Source organism: Schistocerca serialis, chromosome 11 (genome assembly GCF_023864345.2).
Source record: "Schistocerca serialis cubense isolate TAMUIC-IGC-003099 chromosome 11, iqSchSeri2.2, whole genome shotgun sequence".
In the NCBI taxonomy this organism is placed as follows: domain Eukaryota; kingdom Metazoa; phylum Arthropoda; class Insecta; order Orthoptera; family Acrididae; genus Schistocerca; species Schistocerca serialis.
In genome coordinates, this window is record NC_064648.1 from 166968242 (window position 1) to 166989039 (window position 20798).

Genomic DNA, 20798 nt, shown 5'->3' on the forward strand with positions numbered 1-20798 from the left:
TCTCCTCCAGCCACTCACCCTCCCACGGATGCAAGACTCTTAAGCTCAACATCGAGGTGATAGCATACAGGAGGATGGCACACTGTAATACTTGAGAATCGAGACAATCCTCTTGGCGGCCAGATCTGTCCTTTCATTCCTCACAATTCCGATGTGTTTTTGTACCCAGCAAAAAGACACCTAAATCCCCAGTCGTTGTAGATGGAGCAGAGACTAGCTTCCCTGCTGAGTACAAACGTCTCACAGGGTGAAGGGAACGTAGAAAATCGGATGAGACAAGAAATTTATCACTGGAAGAACGTCTCACCCACTCCAATGACCGCAAGATCGCATAAAATTCTGCATAAAAGACAGTAAACGCTTAAGGCAGTCTGATCTTGAGGACAAGATCTGTCAAAAAAACATAGCAACCAACAGGATCCCCCTGTAGCGATAAGTGCATAAAAACAGCTATATTGTTGTGGTGCCCAGGTAAAATGTCAGAAAATATGTCATTAAAAGCGGAAGCAGGAGTGTAATCTCTCTTGTAGCGCCCCAAATCTAAAATCACTCTGGGTCTCTCCAGTAACCATGGCAGCAGGCAGTTAAAACCCTGGATTTGGGGCAGTACTGGCTCCTCACTGAGGGACTCCAGCACATGGTGCACGTGGATCGCAAATGGCATTGTGGCTCTTCAACGGTAGGAAATAAGTGGGATGAGCAACGTTATAGAGTGTGGGTGAAGTTGGAGCTGTGAGGAACTTGCATGCCTGATGCAGTAGGTGGAGCTGCTGGTGACCCCCCCCCCCCCCCCCAGCCTCTGCACATAGGCTGGGTATGGGACTTGTCCTATAGCGATCTGTGGCCAACTGCAGACCCTCAAGGTGGACAGTGTCAATTCAAATCAAAAGGCCTCGTCAATGCATAAACCATGCACCCATAGTCCAGCCATGAATGCATGAAAGCCGTATAAAACTTCAATGCTCAGATACACATTGCTGCGGCTCAATGCAAGTTCTTTAGCTGTCAGAATCTACATTCCTAAATCAATAGCTAGGGTCCGGGGTCTCTCCCAGGAAAGCTGGTCCCCATGTGCCACAATGCATCCCTTGTGCATCAGCTCTCATCTGTGACTAGATTTTAGCTCACTTTCCTGATGAAAACCTCCAATAGAATCTTCTGAACCTCAAAGATCCATTGCTCATCTCATGACTTCCTATCATTCGAGCTTCTGAGCAGGCTGCCACAGCAGCAGCTTTTATCGAAGACCCAATTCTGGTATTTGCCACATAACCCAAATTGGAAGAACATTGGTTGTAGCACAAGTCAGGGACAGTCCTCAATGCCATTTCCACAAGGTGAATTGTGTTACTAGGTGTTAGTGTGCCCACAAAGCTGAAATTTGCAACACCTCCACTTCTATGTCTGTGGACTGGTGACTGGGCGACACCAAGGAATATTCTTCCCAACCATATTTTACAGAAGCGGCGCTGGTACCTATCTATACTCTTGCAGTCCACTCAGTTGCTGTCTATACAAGTCAAGTTGTAAAGCAAGCAAGTCACCTTCCAGACTAACACTGGGTCATCAGCTACAGTAATCGACTGGGCTACACAAGCCATTAAGTCTCCTCCAGGCACCCCTGCACAACAGAGTTATGTAGTTTTAGTAAAAACACCATTTCTGTTACAGGACATACCTGTTAGAGGACTTTTCCATAGCAAACGCTACTGTGGCGTTACAGGAACTCCAGCGTGGATTCTGATGGTTGTGGCCCCTCAGGTCTCTAACCTGTCCAGCATAGACTTATTCCATGCCTTGGGGCTTGAGTTCTGCGTTAATTCTCATGCAGTCCAAGCACTGGGCCTCTCCCTACACCACCTACATCTTGGTTAAATTAGGACCAGTGTTCTGCCAGTGAGCATCCTGGGGATCCAGTCGCATATATCCCTTACACCTACTGCAGCTCCAAACTCCAAAATTATTTAAGGTCCGTAGCGTCGAGTTTGCATACCAGGATAAGCCTCAACAGGACTTGCAACATCTTCAGGATGAGGGCGTCTTCATCCCAGTAACACACAGCCAAAGGGCCCTTCCTATTTGACTGTGGAGAAACCATCAGGCGCTGGCTGCATTGGTGGTGACTTCCAGGACACTGTGAATGCCCAATCTGTAGTCGTCAGATATACCACTCCCATGCTTCAGGACACTGTTTACATCTCGCTGGGTCTATGGTATTTGCCAAAAATGATCTTCATTATGCTTATTTGCCCAAAATGATCTTCATGATGCGTATCTACACCTCACACTGCGTAACGGCTCCCAGGAGACTGAAATCATAAACATCATAGCCACTCCTTTTGGATTGCTCCAATATACATAGCTTCCGTTTGGCATCGACAAAGTTACATCAATTTCTTGGAGGTACTATGTTGTTGGTGTGGTCTTCAGTCCTGAGACTGGTTTGATGCAGCTCTCCATGCTACTCTACCCTGTGCAAGCTTCTTCATCTCCCAGTACTTACTGCAACCTCCATCCTTCTGAATCTGCTTAGTGTATTCATCTGTTGGTCTCCCTCTACGATTTTTACCCTACACACTGCCCTCCAATGCTAAATTTATGATCCCCTGATGTCACAGAACTAGTCCTATCAACCGGTCCCTTCTTCTTGTCAAGTTGTGCCACAAACTTCTCTTCTCCCCAATTCTATTCTATACTTCCTCATTAGTTATGTGATCTACCAATCTTCAGCATTCTTCTGTAGCATTACATTTCGAAAACTTCTGTTCTCTTCTTGTCCAAACTATTTATCGTTCATGTTTCAATTCCATACATGGCTACACTCCATACAAATTCTTTCAGAAACTACTTCCTGACGCTTATATCAATACTCAATGTCAACAAATTTCTCTTCTTCACAAACGCTTTCCTAGCCATTGCCAGTCTACATTTTATATCCTCTCTACTGAGACCATCATCAGTTATTTTGCTCACCAAATAGCAAAATTCTTTACTACTTTAAGTGTATCATTGCCTAATCTAATTTCCTCAGCATCACCCGACTTAATTCGACTACATTCCACTATACTCGTTTTGCTTTTGTTGTTTTTCATCTTATATCCTCCTTTCAAGACACTATCCATTCTGTTCAACTGCTCTTCCAAATCCTTTGCTGTCTCTGACAGAATTAGAATGTCATCGGTGAACCTCAAAGTTTCTATTTCTTCTCCATGTATTTTAATACCTACTTCGAATTTTTCTTTTGTTTCCTTTACTGCTTGCTCAATATACAGATTGAATAACATCGGGGAGAGGCTACAACCCTGTCTCACTCCCTTCCCACCAACTGATTCCCTTTCGTGCCCCTCAACTCTTATAACTGCCTTCCGGTTTCTGTACAAATTGTAAATAGCCTTTCACTCCCTGTATTTTACCCCTGCCACCTTTAGTATTTGATAGAGAGTATTCCAGTTAACATTGTCAAAAGGTTTCTCTAAGTCCACAAATTCTAGAAAAGTAGGTTTGCTTTTCTTCTAAGATAAGTCATGAGGTCAGTATTGCCTCATGTCTTCCAACATTTCTATAGAATCCAAACTCATCTTCCCTGAGGTCGGCTTCTACCAGTATTTCCATTCGCCTGTAAAGAATTCGTGTTAGTATTTTGCAGCTGTGACTTATTAAACTGATAGTTCGGTAATTTTCACATCTGTCAACAAGTGCATTCTTTGGGATTGGAATTACTATGTTCTTCTTTAAGTATGAGGGCATTTCGCCTGTCTCATACATCTTGCTCACCAGATGGCAGAGTTTTGTAAGGACTGGCTCTCCCAAGGCCGTCGGTAGTTCTAATGGAATGTTGGCTACTCCTGGGGCCTTGTTTCGACTCAGATCTTTCAGTGCTCTGTCAAACTCTTCACACAGTATCGTACCTCTCATTTCATCTTCATCTACATCCTCTTCCATTTCCATAATATTGTCCTCAAGTACATCGCCCTTGTATAGACCCTCTATATAGTCCTGCCACCTTTCTGCTTTCCCTTCTTTGCCTAGAACTGGATTTCCATCTGAGCTCTTGATATTCATACAAGTGGCTCTCTTTTCTCCAAAGGTCTCTTTAATTTTCCCGTAGGCAGTATCTGTCTTACCCCTAGTGAGATAAGCCGCTACATCTTTACATTTGTCCTATAGCCATCCCTGCTTAGCAATTTTGCACTTCCTGTCGATCTCATTTTTGAGACCTTTGTATTCCTTTTTGCCTGCTTCATTTACTGCATTTTTATATTTTCTCCTTTCATCAATTAAATTCAATATGTCTTCTGTTACCCAAGGATTTCTACTAGCCCTCGTCTTTTTACCTACTTGATTCTCTGCTGGCTTCACTACTTCGTCCCTCAGAGCTACCCATTCTTCTTCTACTGTATTTCTTTCCCCCATTCCCGTCAATCCTTCCCTTATGCCGTCCCTGAAGCTCTGGAAAACCTCTGGTTTAGTCGGTTTATCCAGGTCCCATCTCCTTAAATTCCCACCTTTTTGCAGTTTCTTCAGTTTCAATCTACAGTTTATAACCTATGGATTGCGGTCAGAGTCCTTATCCGCTCCTGGAAATGTCTTACAATTTAAAACCTGGTTCCTAAATCTCTGTCTTGCCATTTTATAACCTATCTTATACCTCCTAGTATCTCCTGGATGATTCCATGTATATAACCTTCTTTTATGATTCTTGAACCAAGTGTTAGCTATGATTAAGTTATGATCTGTGCAAAATTCTACCAGACAGCTTCCTCTTTCTTTTCTAATCCCCAATCCATATTCACCTACTATGTTTCCTTCTCTCCCTTTTCCTATTCTCGAATTCCAGTCACCCATGACTATTAAATATTCGTCTCCCTCCACTACCTGAATAATTTCTTTTATCCCATCATACAGTTCATCAATTTCTCCATCATCTGCAGAGCTAGTGGGCATATAAACTTGTATTACTGTGGTAGTCATGGGTTGCATGTCTATCTTGGCCACAATAAGGCTTTCACTACGCTGTTTGTTGTAGCTTACGTGCACTCCTATTTCTTTATTCATTATTAAACCTACTCATGCATTACCCCTCTTTGATTTTGTATTTATAACCCTGTATTTACTTGACCAAAAGTCTTGATCCTCCTGCCACCGAACTTCACTAATCCCCACTATATCTAACTTTAACCTATCCATTTCCCTGTTTAAATTCTCTAATCTACCTGCCCATTTAAGGGATCTGACATTCCGCACTCCGATCTGGAGAACGCCAGTTTTCTTTCTTCTGATACCGACATCCTGTTGAGTAATCCCTGATCGGAGATCCGAATGGGGGACTATTTTACCACTGGAATATTTTACCCAAGAGGACGCCATCATCGTTAACCATACAGTAAAGCTGCATGCCCTCGGGCAAAATTACGGCTGTAGTTTCCCTTGCTTTCAGCTGTTCACGGTAACAGCACAGCAAGGCCGTTTTGGTTAGTGTTACAAGGCCAGATCAGTCAGTCATCCAGATTGTGGCCTCTGCAAGTACTGAAAAGGCAGCTGCCCCTCTTCAGGAACCACACATTTGTCTGGCCTCTCAACAGATACCCATCCATTGTGTTTGCACCTACGATATGGCCATCTGTATTGCTGAGTCACGCAAGCCTCCCCACCAACAGCAAGGTCCATGGTTCACGGGGGGGGGGGGGGGGGGGGGCGATGAGCTACACTTAAAGGACGTCTCAGGGACCATGAGCTACCTTGACAATTTTCTGGTTGTAGGAAACTATACAGCTGATGTTATTCTTCTCCCCATTCACAGAAGCTTACCTTTGTTGTAAACTTGGCATATGTTGAAACTTCCTGGCAGATCAAAACTGTGTGCCCGACCGAGACTCGAACTCGGGACCTTTGCCTTTCGCGGGCAAGTGCTCTACCAACTGAGCTACCGAAGCACGACTCACGCCCGGTACTCACAGCTTTACTTCTGCCAGTACCTCGTCTCCTACCTTCCAAACTTTACAGAAGCTCTCCTGCGAACCTTGCAGAACTAGCACTCCTGAAAGAAAGGATATTGCGGAGACATGGCTTAGCCACAGCCTGGGGGATATTTCCAGAATGAGATTTTCACTCTGCAGCGGAGTGTGCGCTGATATGAAACTTCCTGGCAGATCAAAACTGTGTGCCCGACCGAGACTCGAACTCGGGATCTTTGCCTTTCGCAGGCAAGTGCTCTACCAACTGAGCTACCGAAGCACGACTCACAGCTGTGAGTACCGGGCGTGAGTCGTGCTTCGGTAGCTCAGTTGGTAGAGCACTTGCCCGTGAAAGGCAAAGGTCCCGAGTTCGAGTCTCGGTCGGGCACACAGTTTTGATCTGCCAGGAAGTTTCATATCAGCGCACACTCCGCTGCAGAGTGAAAATCTCATTTTGGCATATGTTATTTTTTCATCCACCAGATCGAATATTTAGGATACATCTTCAGGACATCAGGCGTATGGCTCACACTACATTGTGTGCCTACCATCCAAAAATTACTACCCTCGATAGATGCATTCCAGCCGAAGTCAGCCAAACTGTTATAGACCATTCGTGCCCCATGCTTCAGCGATGCTGGCACCACTCGCTCTGTAACAGAGTTCCCTGGAAGTGGCCATCCTAATATAATAAGGTGTTCCAAAACCTGAAGAAGGCCCTCTTCGACCTACCTGTCTCATGGCATACAATCCAACGAAACCATTGGTATTAGTGGCCGATGCTGACTAGCAGACTTTTGTCCCATATTGAGAATGGCGTGGAGCGACCCACTGCATTTGTATCCAAGATACTTACAGCAGGATAGCGGAACTACATAGAAAAGGAGGCTTTGGTCATCATCTTTGGCAGCAAACGCTTCCCTGCCTGCATCTATAGCCACCGTTTCACACTCATGACATATCATAAGCCTCCAATGCGTCTCTTAAGTATTCGGCAACTTGCTACTGTGGGCCCCGTTTCTCTCAGGATATGCCTATTGTATCCAATATCACCCTAATGCCGCCCATGCCAATGCCGATATCCTATCGCGATTTCATGTTAGTCACGACCCAGAATTTCATGAGGATCCAGAAGTCTGTTTTCATGAGGACAGTGAGACTGCCATCATCAAAGACCCATCTTCCAAGTGATGCACGCTTTGTGGGATATCACACAGTGACAGGCCATGTCCTCCAGGAGGATTTGCATTATACAACAGAAAGACAGCCTGCAGACAAAGTAATGTCTCATGTACCCAGACCTCCAAGCCTTCTGTAGCATGCAGCAAAAAAATGGTTCAAATGGCTCTGAGCACTATGGGACTTAACATCTTAGGTCATCAGTCCCCTAGAACTTAGAGCTACTTAAACCTAACTAACCTAAAGACATCACACACATCCATGCCCGAGGCAGGAGTCGAACCTGCGACCGTAGCAGTCCCACAGTTCCGGACTGCAGCGCCTAGAACCGCACGGCCACCGCGGCCGGCACGCAGCAAAAGTCTTTATCCTTGCATCACATTGCGCTGATAAAGGTCGCGATGGGCCATGCTCAGGTCCTCATTCCCAGAACCCTATGGCATTGGGAAGTCATTTTGACTCTCCTAGCAATACATCCACTGGAAGGGTATGGAGACATTTAATGCGAGAATGGTGAAAGGGTGCCTCACATGTCAAAACAAGCAAGCTGTGCCCTCCTGTCAGTATTTTCCATGGCCTCCTATGGTGACTCATTGGTCCTGTCTTCATTTGGACTTTGCTGGCACATTGCTTGGATCTGTGTGGCGTCTGATTTTGATTGTGAGCAGTGGGTTCTGCTTTGTGTTTTTCATGCCATTCACAACCTCAGCGAAGACGATCCAGATTGTTGCATGGTTGTTCGCCCTTAAAGGCGTCACACAAGCCTTTGTCACTGACAATGGCCCCAATTATCATCAACAGAATTCTGATTCTTGCTATTCAATTTAATTTCATCAGTCCACATGGTCATCCTCACAAATCACCATTTTCCCTAGAATCAGAACAGCCACATACCTTCTTGTATCAATGGATTGTGTAGGTTTTCTTTGCAGGATCCAGAGCAGCTGTGGACACCCTCCATTTATTCTCCATTTGATTTGGCAGGCAATGTTTGAATTCCAGTTGCTGCAAAGAGGCTGTTGCTGCTGGCATATGTATGATGTATGGGCCCATCATGGATACAAACCACTAATGGGTGCACTCCAGATGCCTGTAATGCGACTCTCTTTGCGTCATCTACCATTTCCCCCAACCCAAGACCTCCTGTGGCCAGCCACAATTCGTCACGTTCTCATCCCATATGAATAGAAGTGGATCCAGTCCCCCCCCCCCCCCCCAGAATGGTGAATGCTCCAAAACGGTCGAGGCCTCCAGGGACTGCTGTGGCCTAGATGCACTTTTGGGGGAGAATGGCGGGCAGTGGCAATATGAATTATGGTTGTACCATGTATGCCACAGAATGTAACACTCATGCAGTCCATAACAGCCACGCAAGATTTTCAGAAGGCGCACCAAGAACTACAGACCAATAGATATCTCGAAAGGCAAAAGTAAGAGGTCGCTGGCCTTATCGCAAACCGTGCCCGTATACGGTCACGAGTTAGAGTGGGACAGCACGGTTCTTCCTGAAGAATAACTATTTAAGGAAACCCAGGGATCACTGTGGACGGTTCCCATCGACGAGAGTTGGCCGATTCATGCTACTGTCTCTACGCTATCGATGACGACAACTTAGCGGCGAGAAGTAGGCTTCTGATTTGGAAAAGAGCTCTCACTGATTGTTGGTCATTTCAATGTTGAGTTCCGGCTCCAGGGATCTAGGTGGAGCCAAATCCACTGAATTGTATTTTGTTCGGAAACGCAGAGGAGGTATAGTCTGATTGTAATTATAAATTGTGACAGTTAATTTTCCTTTCGAACAGACAATAATGGAACTAAGAAATTTTTTTGCTTCAACTGGGATACTCAATAACGAAAAACAGATGGATTTTGCAGAAATTATGAGCTCCACAGTGAGAATAAACAGCTAAATGGTAGTTCTGTTGTATGAATGCATAAGGCCCACAGGAATTCCCCCACATAGATGCAGCACAGTCACAGGCCTGTCCTCAGAAACGTGCTTTATAATTGCACGGAAGTTACCCATGTACTTGTCATCTTGTTTATCAACTTCAGTAGGATCTAAGTCATTAAGGGGGCCTTAATGCAATCTCCTGACATCCACAGATAATCACCACATCGATGAAAGGGTCTAGCCCTTTTCTGTTTCCTTCCCACCTGCTCCACCAAGCCTTAGTCCTGGCGATGTTTCATATCTTTTGCCTTGTTCATCATCATGTGAACAAAATTTTGACAATGGATTAGAGTAGCTATATAGTAAGTACTGCACGCCTGGATGTTGAAATATTGAAGATCATGCTTCCACACCAGAAACCTGGAGTTTTCCAGGGCTGTAACATTTTGATTACTACCTTTACCAGACTCGCCATAGCGAAAAACAAACAGTACTTACAGAAGACACCGTCCTCTTTGGCAGAGTATACTAAATAAAGTTGAATGTACGATACTGGCAAATTTGCAAAGTGAGGGGAAATATATAAATTGCATTAGGCACAGAAAAGTTTTGGAATTGTTGTAGCTTCATGTGGTAATCAATTTTTTTTTATACTTAGCGAACAAATACTTATCTCATAGTTACAGCCCGATCGTGTATTGTCTCCACGCAGCCAAACATAACCATTTCCAGCCAATGATCGTCTCAGTTGGACCAGAGGACCCAGTCCACTCCATGTAATCACAGTCCACACATGAAGCTAGCACCAGCTTACGCTGTGTCTTGTTGACAACTTGCACCATGACTTCGTCGGGGTCTGCACCATCCTCGAACTCTACAATCAGATCTTACCAACTTTAATCGGGACTCATCCAATCAGACCACCGTCTTCCAGTCGTCTAGGGTCCAACCAGTGGGATCACGAGCACAGGAGAACGGCTACAGGGGAAGTCCCGCCGTTATGCAAATGCACTCACGTTGTCCACCTGCTGTCATAGCCCATTTACGTAATTTCGCTGCACTGTCCTAACGGATACGTTTATCGTACGTATCACATTGATTTTTGCGGCTGTTTCGCGTAGTGTTCCTCGCCTCTCAGCACTGACAAACGCCGCTGCTCTCGGCCTCTAAATGAACGCCGTCGACCACTGCCTTGTTTGTGGACAGAGGTACTCTTGACGCCGTGGATCTCCAAATGTTGAATTGTCTAACGATTTCCGAAATGGAATGTCCCATTTGTCTACCTCCTCCTCCTAATCAGCGTTCAAAGTTTATTAATACCCGTAGTGCGGCTATAATCAAGCTGGAAACCTTTTCATGTGAATCACCTGAATACAATCGACAGCTCGGCCAATAAACTGCCGCTTCATACCTTTTGTAGGCTGGACTACCGCCATATGTGAAAGTGCATACCGCTATCCCATGATTTTGCCACCTCTGTGTGGCTGTAGCAGCTGGCATCTCTCGTAGTTTGATTCTCGAACTTCAACCGTGGACTTCCTCTGGTATTTTTATGATGATATATATATATATATATATATATATATATATATATATATATATATATATATATATATAGATATATATATATATATATATATATATGTCCATTTCACCTAAACAGATAATCAACAAACCCCTTCTAGCCAGCATTATTTTATTGATTTCGTTATTTGTTATCTTATTAGTCCCTCTGACTTTTCACGGTGTGCCTTTAACAACACATTTCAAAAGTATTCCGTTTTTCAGTTCCTTACATCACAGAGTCCAGATCACACATTTACAAGATGCAACACAACAAACGCGCTTTTGGAAGCATTTTACTGGCGTGTTAGCAGTCAGTTTTAGAGGCTAACATCTTTTTTCTATGTTTTGTTCGGATTATCACTTTTTCCTCGCTTTTTACTCCTCCAGCGATTTAATTTCCTAAATCAGCAACAAAGTGTCGGAGTACGTGGCCATCCACGACAGGTACATGGACGCTGATTTGTCGCCGTTTTGTCACAAACCATTAGTAATACAGTTTCGTCATGACTTTGTCCACTTCATTGAAGGTGGAATCTAAGATGTGCTGGATCAAATGGTGTCGTTAAGGATATGTGGGTATTCACGTGACTTATTATTTTGACACAGGAAGAATGTCGTATTGTTGTACAGACTTGTGAAGAACAATATTTCTACTAGGAGTACTATGTGGGTCATTTTTGACCCACAATGGATTTTCGAGGCCGTTACCCGCCTCTCTAATCATCGCACGACGAAACGCTCCCGTGACTTTTCATCATTTATGGGGTTGTACAACTTACCAAAATTTCTTCCCCCCTAGCTCACGCACCTGGAAGTATGAAAAATTTATCTGTTATACCAGTAGTACGATGTGGGTCATTTTTGACCCATACCTATTTAACGCACAGTTTGATATGAGGTAACACCGGTTTGCTGTCACTAAATATGATCTGGGCACGCCTCGACGTTATTCACGAGCTGTTAGAGTATATTATACTTCGGGCCAAAAAGAACATTAAATACGAAGTATTCGGTTCTCGAATGATACATTATGTCAGCGAGGCTTTCCGTTTTCTATGGACTGGCGACATGCAGAACTACGCGGAGTAACATTGCAAAACTACAGAATAACATATGACATATTATACTTCATTACTTTCATCGTGGCAGCGACAGTATAACAGAGGTAGTGGCGGAGGACATACGTTGCCATATGTAATTTTATTTATGTTCGAAACAGGCTTATGTGTCTTGAAACTATTTTATTTGTCTTGACACAGCTGCTGGTCTAAGACATTATTCATTTATTTGTGTGTATGAGTTTTGAAGACGGCTATATTATTATACCAGAAACCTTGGTCTAGATTTAAAATAAACAAAATTTAGAGCAACTGTGGGCTGTTTTTCATTCGAGACAACATATTATACAGTGCAGAATCCCACCGCCCCCCCCCCCCTCCCTACACTACTGTCTGGAGCACTGCTAACAGTTCTCTTACACTACAGCAGATGTCAGTCGCGTCGCCCTTATGGAACGTCACAACTGACAGCTTATTCACCTAAATTAAACAGGCAGATGAGCGCTGAAGTGGAGACGACACACTGTATGCAACACACTCACAAGTCAGGCGACCATCTCCTCACAGATTACGATGGGAAAACGTAAAAGATATCCGTATCCTGAGTAACATGCATGCTGGATGTCAGAAGACTGAGAATACTGAGAAGTAACTTCCAGAAACAGTGAAGTTTTATAATGACACTAAGGATGGAGTAGATGTTTATGACCACATCGCTAGATACTACAGTCTCAGAGTTGTTACCCAACGATGCCCTGTAAGTAAGTGTCTTTTCTTTGACCTCGCCATGATTAACGCTCGCACAATTTTTAAGTTACGTACCTCTAAGATTAGATTACATCATGGTCAGACAGAGATTCCGAAATCAGATACTGGATTGTAAGGCGTACCCAGGAGCAGATATAGGCTGAAATTCAAGACTTTAGTCAGGAAGAATCAATACGCAAAGACGTGGGATACGGAAGTACTAAGGAATGACGAGATACGTTTGAAGTTCTCTAACGATATAGATACAGCAATAAGGAATAGCGCAGTAGGCAGTACAGTTAAAGAGGAATGGACATCTCTAAAAAGGGCCATCATAGAAGTTGGGAAGGAAAACATAGGTACAAAGAAGGTACCTGCGAGGAAACCATGGGTAACAGAAGATATACTTCAGTTGATTGATGAAAGGAAAATCAGGAATACAGAAATACAAGTAGCTGCGGAATGAAATAAATAGGAAGTGCAGGGAAGCTAAGACGAAATGGCTGCAGGAAAAATGTGAAGACATCGAAAAAGATATGATTGTCGGAAGGACAGACTCAGCATACAGGAAAGTCAAAACAACCTTTGGTGACATTAAAAGCAACGGTGGTAACATTAAGAGTGCAACGGGAATTCCACTGTTAAATGCAGAGGAGAGAGCAGATAGGTGGAAAGAATACATAGAGAGCCTCTATGAGGGTGAAGATTTGTCTGATGTGATAGAAGAAGAAACAGGAGTCGATTTAGAAGAGATAGGGGATCCAGTATTAGAATCGGAATTTAAAAGAGCTTCGGAGGACTTACAGTCAAATAAGACAGAAGGGATAGATAACATTCCATCAGAATTTCTAAAATCATTGGGGGAAGTGGCAACAAAACGACTATTCACGTTGGTGTTTAGAATATATGAGTCTGGCGATATACCATCTGACTTTCGGAAAAGCATCATCCACACAATTCCGAAGACGGCAAGAGCTGACAAGTGCGAGAATTATCGCACAATCAGCTTAACAGCTCATGCATCGAAGCTGATTACAAGAATAATATACAGAAGAATGGAAAAGAAAATGGAGAACGCGCTAGGTGACGATCAGTTTGGCTTTAGGAAAAGTAAAGGGACGAGAGAGGCAATTCTGACGTTACGGCTAATAATGGAAACAAGGCTAAAGAAAAATCAAGACACTGTCATAGGATTTGTCTACCTGGAAAAAGCGTTCGACAATATAAAATGGTGCAAGCTGTTCGAGATTCTGAAAAAAGTAGGGGTAAGCTATAGGGAGAGACGGGTCATGTACAATATGTACAACAACCAAGAGGGAATAATAAGAGTGGACGATCAAGAACGAAGTGCTCGTATTAAGAAGGGTGTAAGAAAAGGCTGTAGCCTTTCGCCCCTACTCTTCAATCTGGTCATCGAGGAAGCAATGATGGAGATAAAAGAAAGGTTCAGGAGTGGAATTAAAATACAAGGTGAAACGATATCAATGATACTATTCGCTGATGACATTGCTGTCCTGAGTGAAAGTGAAGAAGTATTAAATGATCTGCTGAACGGAATGAACAGTCTAATGAGTACACTGTATGGTTTGAGAGTAAATCGGAGAAAGACGAAGGTAATGAGAAGTAGTAGAAATGAGAAAAGCGAGAAACTTAACATCAGAACTGATGGTCACGAAGTCAACGAAGTTCAGGAATTCTGCTACCTAGGCAGTAAAATAACCAATGACGGACAGAGCAAGGAGAACATCAAAAGCAGACTTGCTATGGCAAAAAAGGCATTTCTGGCCAAGAGAATTCTACTAATATCCAATACCGTCTTTAATTTGAGGAAGAAATGTCTGAGGATGTACGTCTGCAGTAAAGCATTGTATGGTAGTGAAACATGGACTGTGGGAAAACCGGAACAGAATAGAATCGAAGCATTTGAGATGTGGTGCTATAGACGAATGTTGAAAATTAGGTGGACTGATAAGGTAAGGAATGAGGAGGTTCTACGCAGAATCGGAGAGGAAAGGAATATGTGGAAAACACTGATAAGGAGAAGGGACAGGATGATAGGACATCTGCTAAGACATGAGGGAATGACTTCCATGGTACTAGAGGGAGCTGTAGAGGGCAAAAACTGTAGAGGAAGACAGAGATTGGAATACGTCAAGCAAATAATTGAGGACGTAGGTTGCAAGTGCTTCTCTGAGATGAAGAGTTTAGCACAGGAAAGGTATTCGTGGCGGGCCGCATCAAACCAGTCAGTAGACTAATGACCAAAAAAAAAAACCTCTAATAAGATTTCACGGCGGGACCTTATCCTCAGAGTAGCAGATGACCTCGCTGCCTCTTACACACTTCAGACAAAACTCAGTCTCCCCGTACAGGCACTCCATACCGGCATTGGCCAATAAGGAGTTCGAAGTTCTTCTCAAATTCAGGTTTCCTGCTGATAACAAAACTACAAAGGGAAATAAAACGTCAAGTGCAACAAGTATGTGTGCAAAAGATGCCGAACAAAAACTGTTGTCGGCTTTCTGAATCCCAGAGTAGGCAATTCTGTCACGTCCTTTTTCTTAAATATACTTAAATATTTATAATTATAGTCTGAAGTAATTTGTTCTTATGTTTTTTTTTCCTTCATTGCAATAACTACAAAAAATGCAGAGCATTTTAGTCACCTACTGCTTTTTAGAATGTTTCACTAATATTTGGTGCTTATCTTATTCTTCTATAAAAGGAAAAATACTATTAATACTCACATAAACAATATGTTTTGATTCAGTTTCAATCTTTTTATAAAGAAAAACATTACAACATTGCTTTACCAAATTTACGAAATATTGTGGAATTTCTTCTGTAACATTTAAAATAAAATAAAAATGTTTACTTAGAGAAAATTCATATTTGACCGTGTACTATTCATTTTAGAGACGTATTGTCAACATGAAGACACTCATAATACCACCCAGATACGAACAAAATGGTGGTTTTCTACTGCGGGTAAAAATGACCCACATGGTATTACCAGGGGTATGGCGAAGTCTAGTTCATTTAGTGTTAGGAAGTGGTGGTTGACGCAGATCCACTTGTGGCTCAAGCATGTTCTCACATGGAGGGTGCTGTGCAAGGGGAAGGGTCTACTCAGTGACGCTGTGTTTCAGAATCGCCCACAGCAGGACAGGTCCAGGAGGGGAAAGAGGCTCCCACTGTGGACCTGGGCGCCCTGCTGGACGCTGGAGACAGCGCCGTGGTGACTCTGGTGGCGGGCGACACCCGTCTGGCAGCGCACAGGGCCGTCCTGGCCGCCAGGAGTCCCGTGTTCGCCGCTGTTTTCAGCCACGGCACGCTGGAGGCCACAGTCCCAGACGTGGGGGGCCAGTTGCTGCGCCATCTCTTGGCCTACATGTATACCCTGCAGGCCCCGCAGCTGGCCAGAATGGCCCCCCAGCTGCTGGTCGTGGCTGATAAGTACGGCTTGTCAGGCCTGAAGGCACAGTGCGAGCAGCAGTTGGCCGCACAGCTGTCTGTTGAGACTGCGGTGACCACAGCTGTGCTCGCTATTCGGAACTCCTGTAGCAGCCTTAAGAAGGCCGCCGCCGCCTTCATAAAGACTCATATTTTACACGTGATGGCCACGAAGGGCTGGACAGATGCGCTACATTGTCAGCCTGAAGATCTGATTGAAGTGCTCAAGCTGCTGTCTGAGCCAGCAGCAGAAACCGGGTAAGCACAAGACAAGCTACATGCCTACGTTGTCCAGTCCTGTGAAGTTCTGTGTGTGTGCGTGTATTTCCAGCCCCTGAGTATCTTTACGTGTATGTGTGCTGCAAAATACACAATCACTGACAGACATTTTCTGATATCTCGCGATGCTTTCATTGATTTCTCATGTTAGATTAATGTTGTTGTTGTGGTCTTCAGTCCACAGACTGGTTCGAAGGAGCTCTCTATGCTACTCTATCGTGTGCAAGTTATTTCATCTCCCAGTACCTACTGCAACCAACATCTTACTGAACCAGCTTAATATATTCATGTCTGGGTCTCCCTCTACAGTTTTAACCCCCCCCCCCCCCCCACGCTGCCCTGCAATACTGAATCAGTGATCCCTTGATGCCTCAGAATATGTCCAACCAACGGATCCCTTCCTTTAGTCAAGTGCTACAAATTCCTCTTCCCCCCAATTCTATTCAATACATCCTCATTAGTTATGTGATCTACCAATCTAATCTCCAGCATTTTTCTGTAGCACCACATTTCGAAAGCTTCTATTCTTTTCTTGTCTAAACTATTTATCATCCATCTTTCACTTCCATACATGGCTACACTCCATACAAATACTTTCAGAAAAGGGTTCCTGACGCTTGAACCTATACTCGATGTTAACAAATATCTCTTCTTCAGAAACGCTATCCTTGCCACTGCTGGTCTACATTTTATATCCCCTCTACTTCGACTATCTTCAGTTACTTTGCTCCCCAAATAGCAAAACTCATCAACTACTTTAAGTTTGTCATTTCCTAATCTAATTCCCTCAGCATCACCTGATTTAATTCAACTAAATTCCATTATCCGCCTTTTGCTTTTGTTGATGTCCATCTTATATCCTCCTTTCAAGACACTGTCCATTTCTTTCAACTGCTCTTCCAGGTCATTTGCTGTCTGTGACAGAATTGCAGTGTTGTCGCCAAACCTCAGAGTCTTTATTTCATCTCCATGGATTTTAATTCCTACTCCTAATTTTTCTTTTTTTCCCTTTACTGCTTGCTCAATATATAGATTGAATAACATCAGGGATAGGCTACAGCTCTGTCTCAGTCCCTTCCCAAACACTGCTTCCCTGTCATGCCTGTCAATTGTTATAGCTGCCATCTAGTTTCTGTGCTAATTGTAAATAGCCTTTCGCTCCCTGTATTTGACCCCTGCCACCTTCAAAATTTGAAAAAGAGTATTCCTCTCAACATTCTCAAAAGCTTTCTCTATGTCCCCAAATCTTACAAACGTAGGTTTACCTACCGTTAATCTATCTTATATGTCGTAGGGTCAGTATTGCCTCACGTCTTGCAACATTTCTATTGAATCCAAACTGGTCTTCCCGTGCTCGCTTTCTACCATTTCCATTCGTCTGTAAAGAATTCGTGTTTAATATTATGCAGCCTTGACTTGTTAAACTGTAATATTCACACCTGCTTGATTTAGAGAAGTACTAGATCCAACTGGGTTTATTAACGGATAGGTTAGGTTAAAAAAGTCATCTTAGAACTAAATTATTCGTTGATTTATAAGTGGTTTTAACATTATTTGCGGTCATTACTTGTACTGAACTGCATATGTGGAACAGCCTTATAGGTTCTGGTGTAAAGTATCTGAATAAGTGGTAAATTTGCCATTTCAGTGGTGGACACAGTGATGTGCTGCTCACAGCAGATGTACCGTGGACAACAAGATGTGTAGTACGAGCAGCCAGGGCAGCGAGCCTACAGGCTTTATTCTGTGTGCTGTGCAATTCACTATAAATCTCTTTACTCACTATTACATATATTGTTCTCTGCTGTCTCTGCTGGTGTTCACAATGAGATACTTACAAGTGACATATGCTGCATAAAGGAAAGATGACGTCGATCAACAAGCGTGTAGTCCGACATTAACACCAGGAACTCTGCAGCGCAGTTCAAAGAGATCAGAAAAGAATTTAAAACTTTCCATCTCTGATGTTGTCATGACATAAATATTAAACCTTGGAAAAAATAGGTGCTGTACAGAAAACGGTCAGACTGATCGCTATTTCCACATTACTACTGCAGTTTGATTTCTATGTTTCTCCTTCACTTTCTATGTTCATTTCTGAAATATACCTACGGTTACAGAACAAACTTTGTTTATTCTCCCCAAGTAGTACAGTGTTATGAGATACACGTCTTAAGATGTGTGCTAGGTTCCAAGAAGAAGGGTGCGGGGCTGAATAGAATCATGAGGAAGACTTCCGTTGCAGGAGGTGACACAAGTACGTCTGCAGGAAGCTGTAGGTACTTACTCCTCAAACAGCCTGCGGCCACTTCAGGAGACAACAGACCAGTCTCTACAACTCAGAAAGATCCACAAAATGCGCAGATCCACACAACGCTTCCCATTTCCTTTCGCATTTTGTTCAGTTGTTCCAAAGGATATATGCTGTAATTTGGACATTCCCATTCTCTAGCACATTAGGAGAGGTGGTTTTATTAGTCAAAACGCTGTATGTGCTTCTTGGTGGAACATCTGTCAGTTGTCTAGCAACCTGCCGGCCTTGCTTGTACTTCTCCATGCTGTTTCTAAAGGCTGCCCAAAGAACTTCACAGTGTTAGGACCTTCCCTAGCCCATACATTGCAGTTACAGATACATCTCCCACAATATGAGTATTCATAAGACCTTTTGTCTCATTATCATTTTTATATGCTATATCACTTAACAAATGCTCCATTAAATCCTAACGCCCAATAGTTTTCAATTATATATATATATATATATATATATATATATATATATATATATATATATATATGTGTGTGTGTGTGTGTGTGTGTGTGTGTGTGTGTGTGAGTGTGTGTGTTCAGAAATTTCCGTTAGAGACTTATATGATTTGTAGAGGGGAGTGAGAACTGGAATCCATGTCCAGAAACATACCGTTTCCCTCCTATGACGGTCTCAGTTCAGATGTTTAACTCATCCAGTCCTGCTTGAGCAGCTGAGTTGGGCGTGATGCAGTACAGTTATTAGATAACAATTCAAAAGAAACACAGCGAAAGATCCCTTTATCAGCTAAGCCTCTTGTTTGTATTATCACTTAAATATTGTGTGTTCACATTACCCCAAAACAAAAAATCTACCTAGCATACTGTACATGCAGAAGGTAATGTTTAAGTTTTAATGAAAACAAATGTGCGGAACTGATAAATGGATGCTTCGTTATGTTTACTTTCGGACTGTTACCTAATAACTGTACTACATCATGCCTAATTCACTTCCTGAAGCAGAATTGCATGATTTAAACATGTGAACTCAAACTGTCGTAGAATGCATACAGTACGTTTCCAGACGGGGTTCCTGTACAAAATATTACGTGCTCTCTCCCCTTTAAAAGTCCTAGTAGTTTGTAAAGAGAATTTCCAAACACCCTATGTATGCTTCCATCACTGATAGAGTTTCCACTTATCAATCTGTATCTTCTCCTCACTTGTAGCAACCACAGTTTACTTTAGTCACATGTAATGACTAATAATGATTTAATGCGTCTTTACACAACTTTACATTGTCTCCTGTGTTATGTAACCCATGTCTCCTTAATTTAAATCCAACTCTTTCCTTCGTTCTACAGCAAATCTCCTTATCACAGTCTCATAGAACTGTATATGTAGAATATAAGAATTAAACAGAATTTCTATTTTCATTCGAATAACAACTTACGATTACATATCTTGCATAAGTGTATGTATAGAGTACTTTGCCTTTTTTTATCTTAATGCTCAATGTTCGCTAGTTTATTGAGAATGCTCGTTGGCCAATGTGAAACAAATATATTTACTTGCCTATTTTGGTGACAGTTAAACGTATTAAGGGAGTAGCTGCTCAGTATCACACATTCTGTAACCCTTGCTTCTCTAAATTTCTTTTGGTGCACAGTTCAGAACCTACTCTTCTGTAGTTTACCAACTGTGCATCCTACAGCCAAGTCGCTAACAGCTACCGATACTATCTGATGATAATGGTACAAGTTGAACATGTAAAGATTATTTCCATTTTTATTTCTGTGGGAATGTTGTTTTTATGTATTTAAACTACGCTGATGACTAGTTGTCATATCAGTTCTACCTAAATGTTGACCTTAGCTTGTATCTTTTATTTGTACTTTAATTTATTCAGCCTGTTGTTTGCTAAGCGATGCTACTAGTGTGGGGGCTAAACCGATTAGCACAGGGGTAAGTGTCTCAGAGGACCCACTACTGATGTTGAAAGTGTGTGTTCTATTAGTTGTGTCTGGACAAATTCTCAGCAGCATTGTCTGCAGTAGGCTGCGCTCTGTCCTCTGCGTGCACTGCGTGACCACACCCTGTGTCTCTGCACAGCACTCCAGCCGCTGGAGACAGCGAGGTCACCCCCACCAGTCAGCTGCACATGGGCCACAAAAACTGCAGCAGGGCTCCTGTTCCAGATGCAAAGCACACAGCTACCTGCCCCACTCCCACATTTGATGATGCTTCCGTCTCTTTCCTGAGGTGAGTACTGTCGCTATACATGCACGATTTCCACATTCACTATACCACTTATGAGGGCGTTAGCCAAGTGATCTTATCCAAACACAGAATTTCACTTTATTGTATTTTTCGATAAAATACACTCCTGGAAATGGAAAAAAGAACACATTGACACCGGTGTGT

General features: G+C 43.0%; 1 protein-coding gene and 1 non-coding gene across 3 annotated transcripts in view; both read left to right on the top strand.

The window, feature by feature from the left end:
* LOC126427058 (ankyrin-3-like) overlaps nucleotides 1–20798 on the top strand; it is a 59875-nt gene that overhangs the window by 16947 nt on the left and 22130 nt on the right. For both annotated transcript variants that reach the window (XM_050089237.1, XM_050089238.1), the window contains 2 exons: nucleotides 15548–16109; nucleotides 20487–20636. In XM_050089237.1, the coding sequence (XP_049945194.1) occupies nucleotides 15548–16109; nucleotides 20487–20636 (712 nt within the window). The remainder of the gene's footprint in view (nucleotides 1–15547; nucleotides 16110–20486; nucleotides 20637–20798) is intronic.
* On the top strand, nucleotides 6269–6343 carry Trnas-uga (transfer RNA serine (anticodon UGA)). The gene has a single exon. It is a non-coding gene; the product is annotated as a tRNA-Ser (tRNA).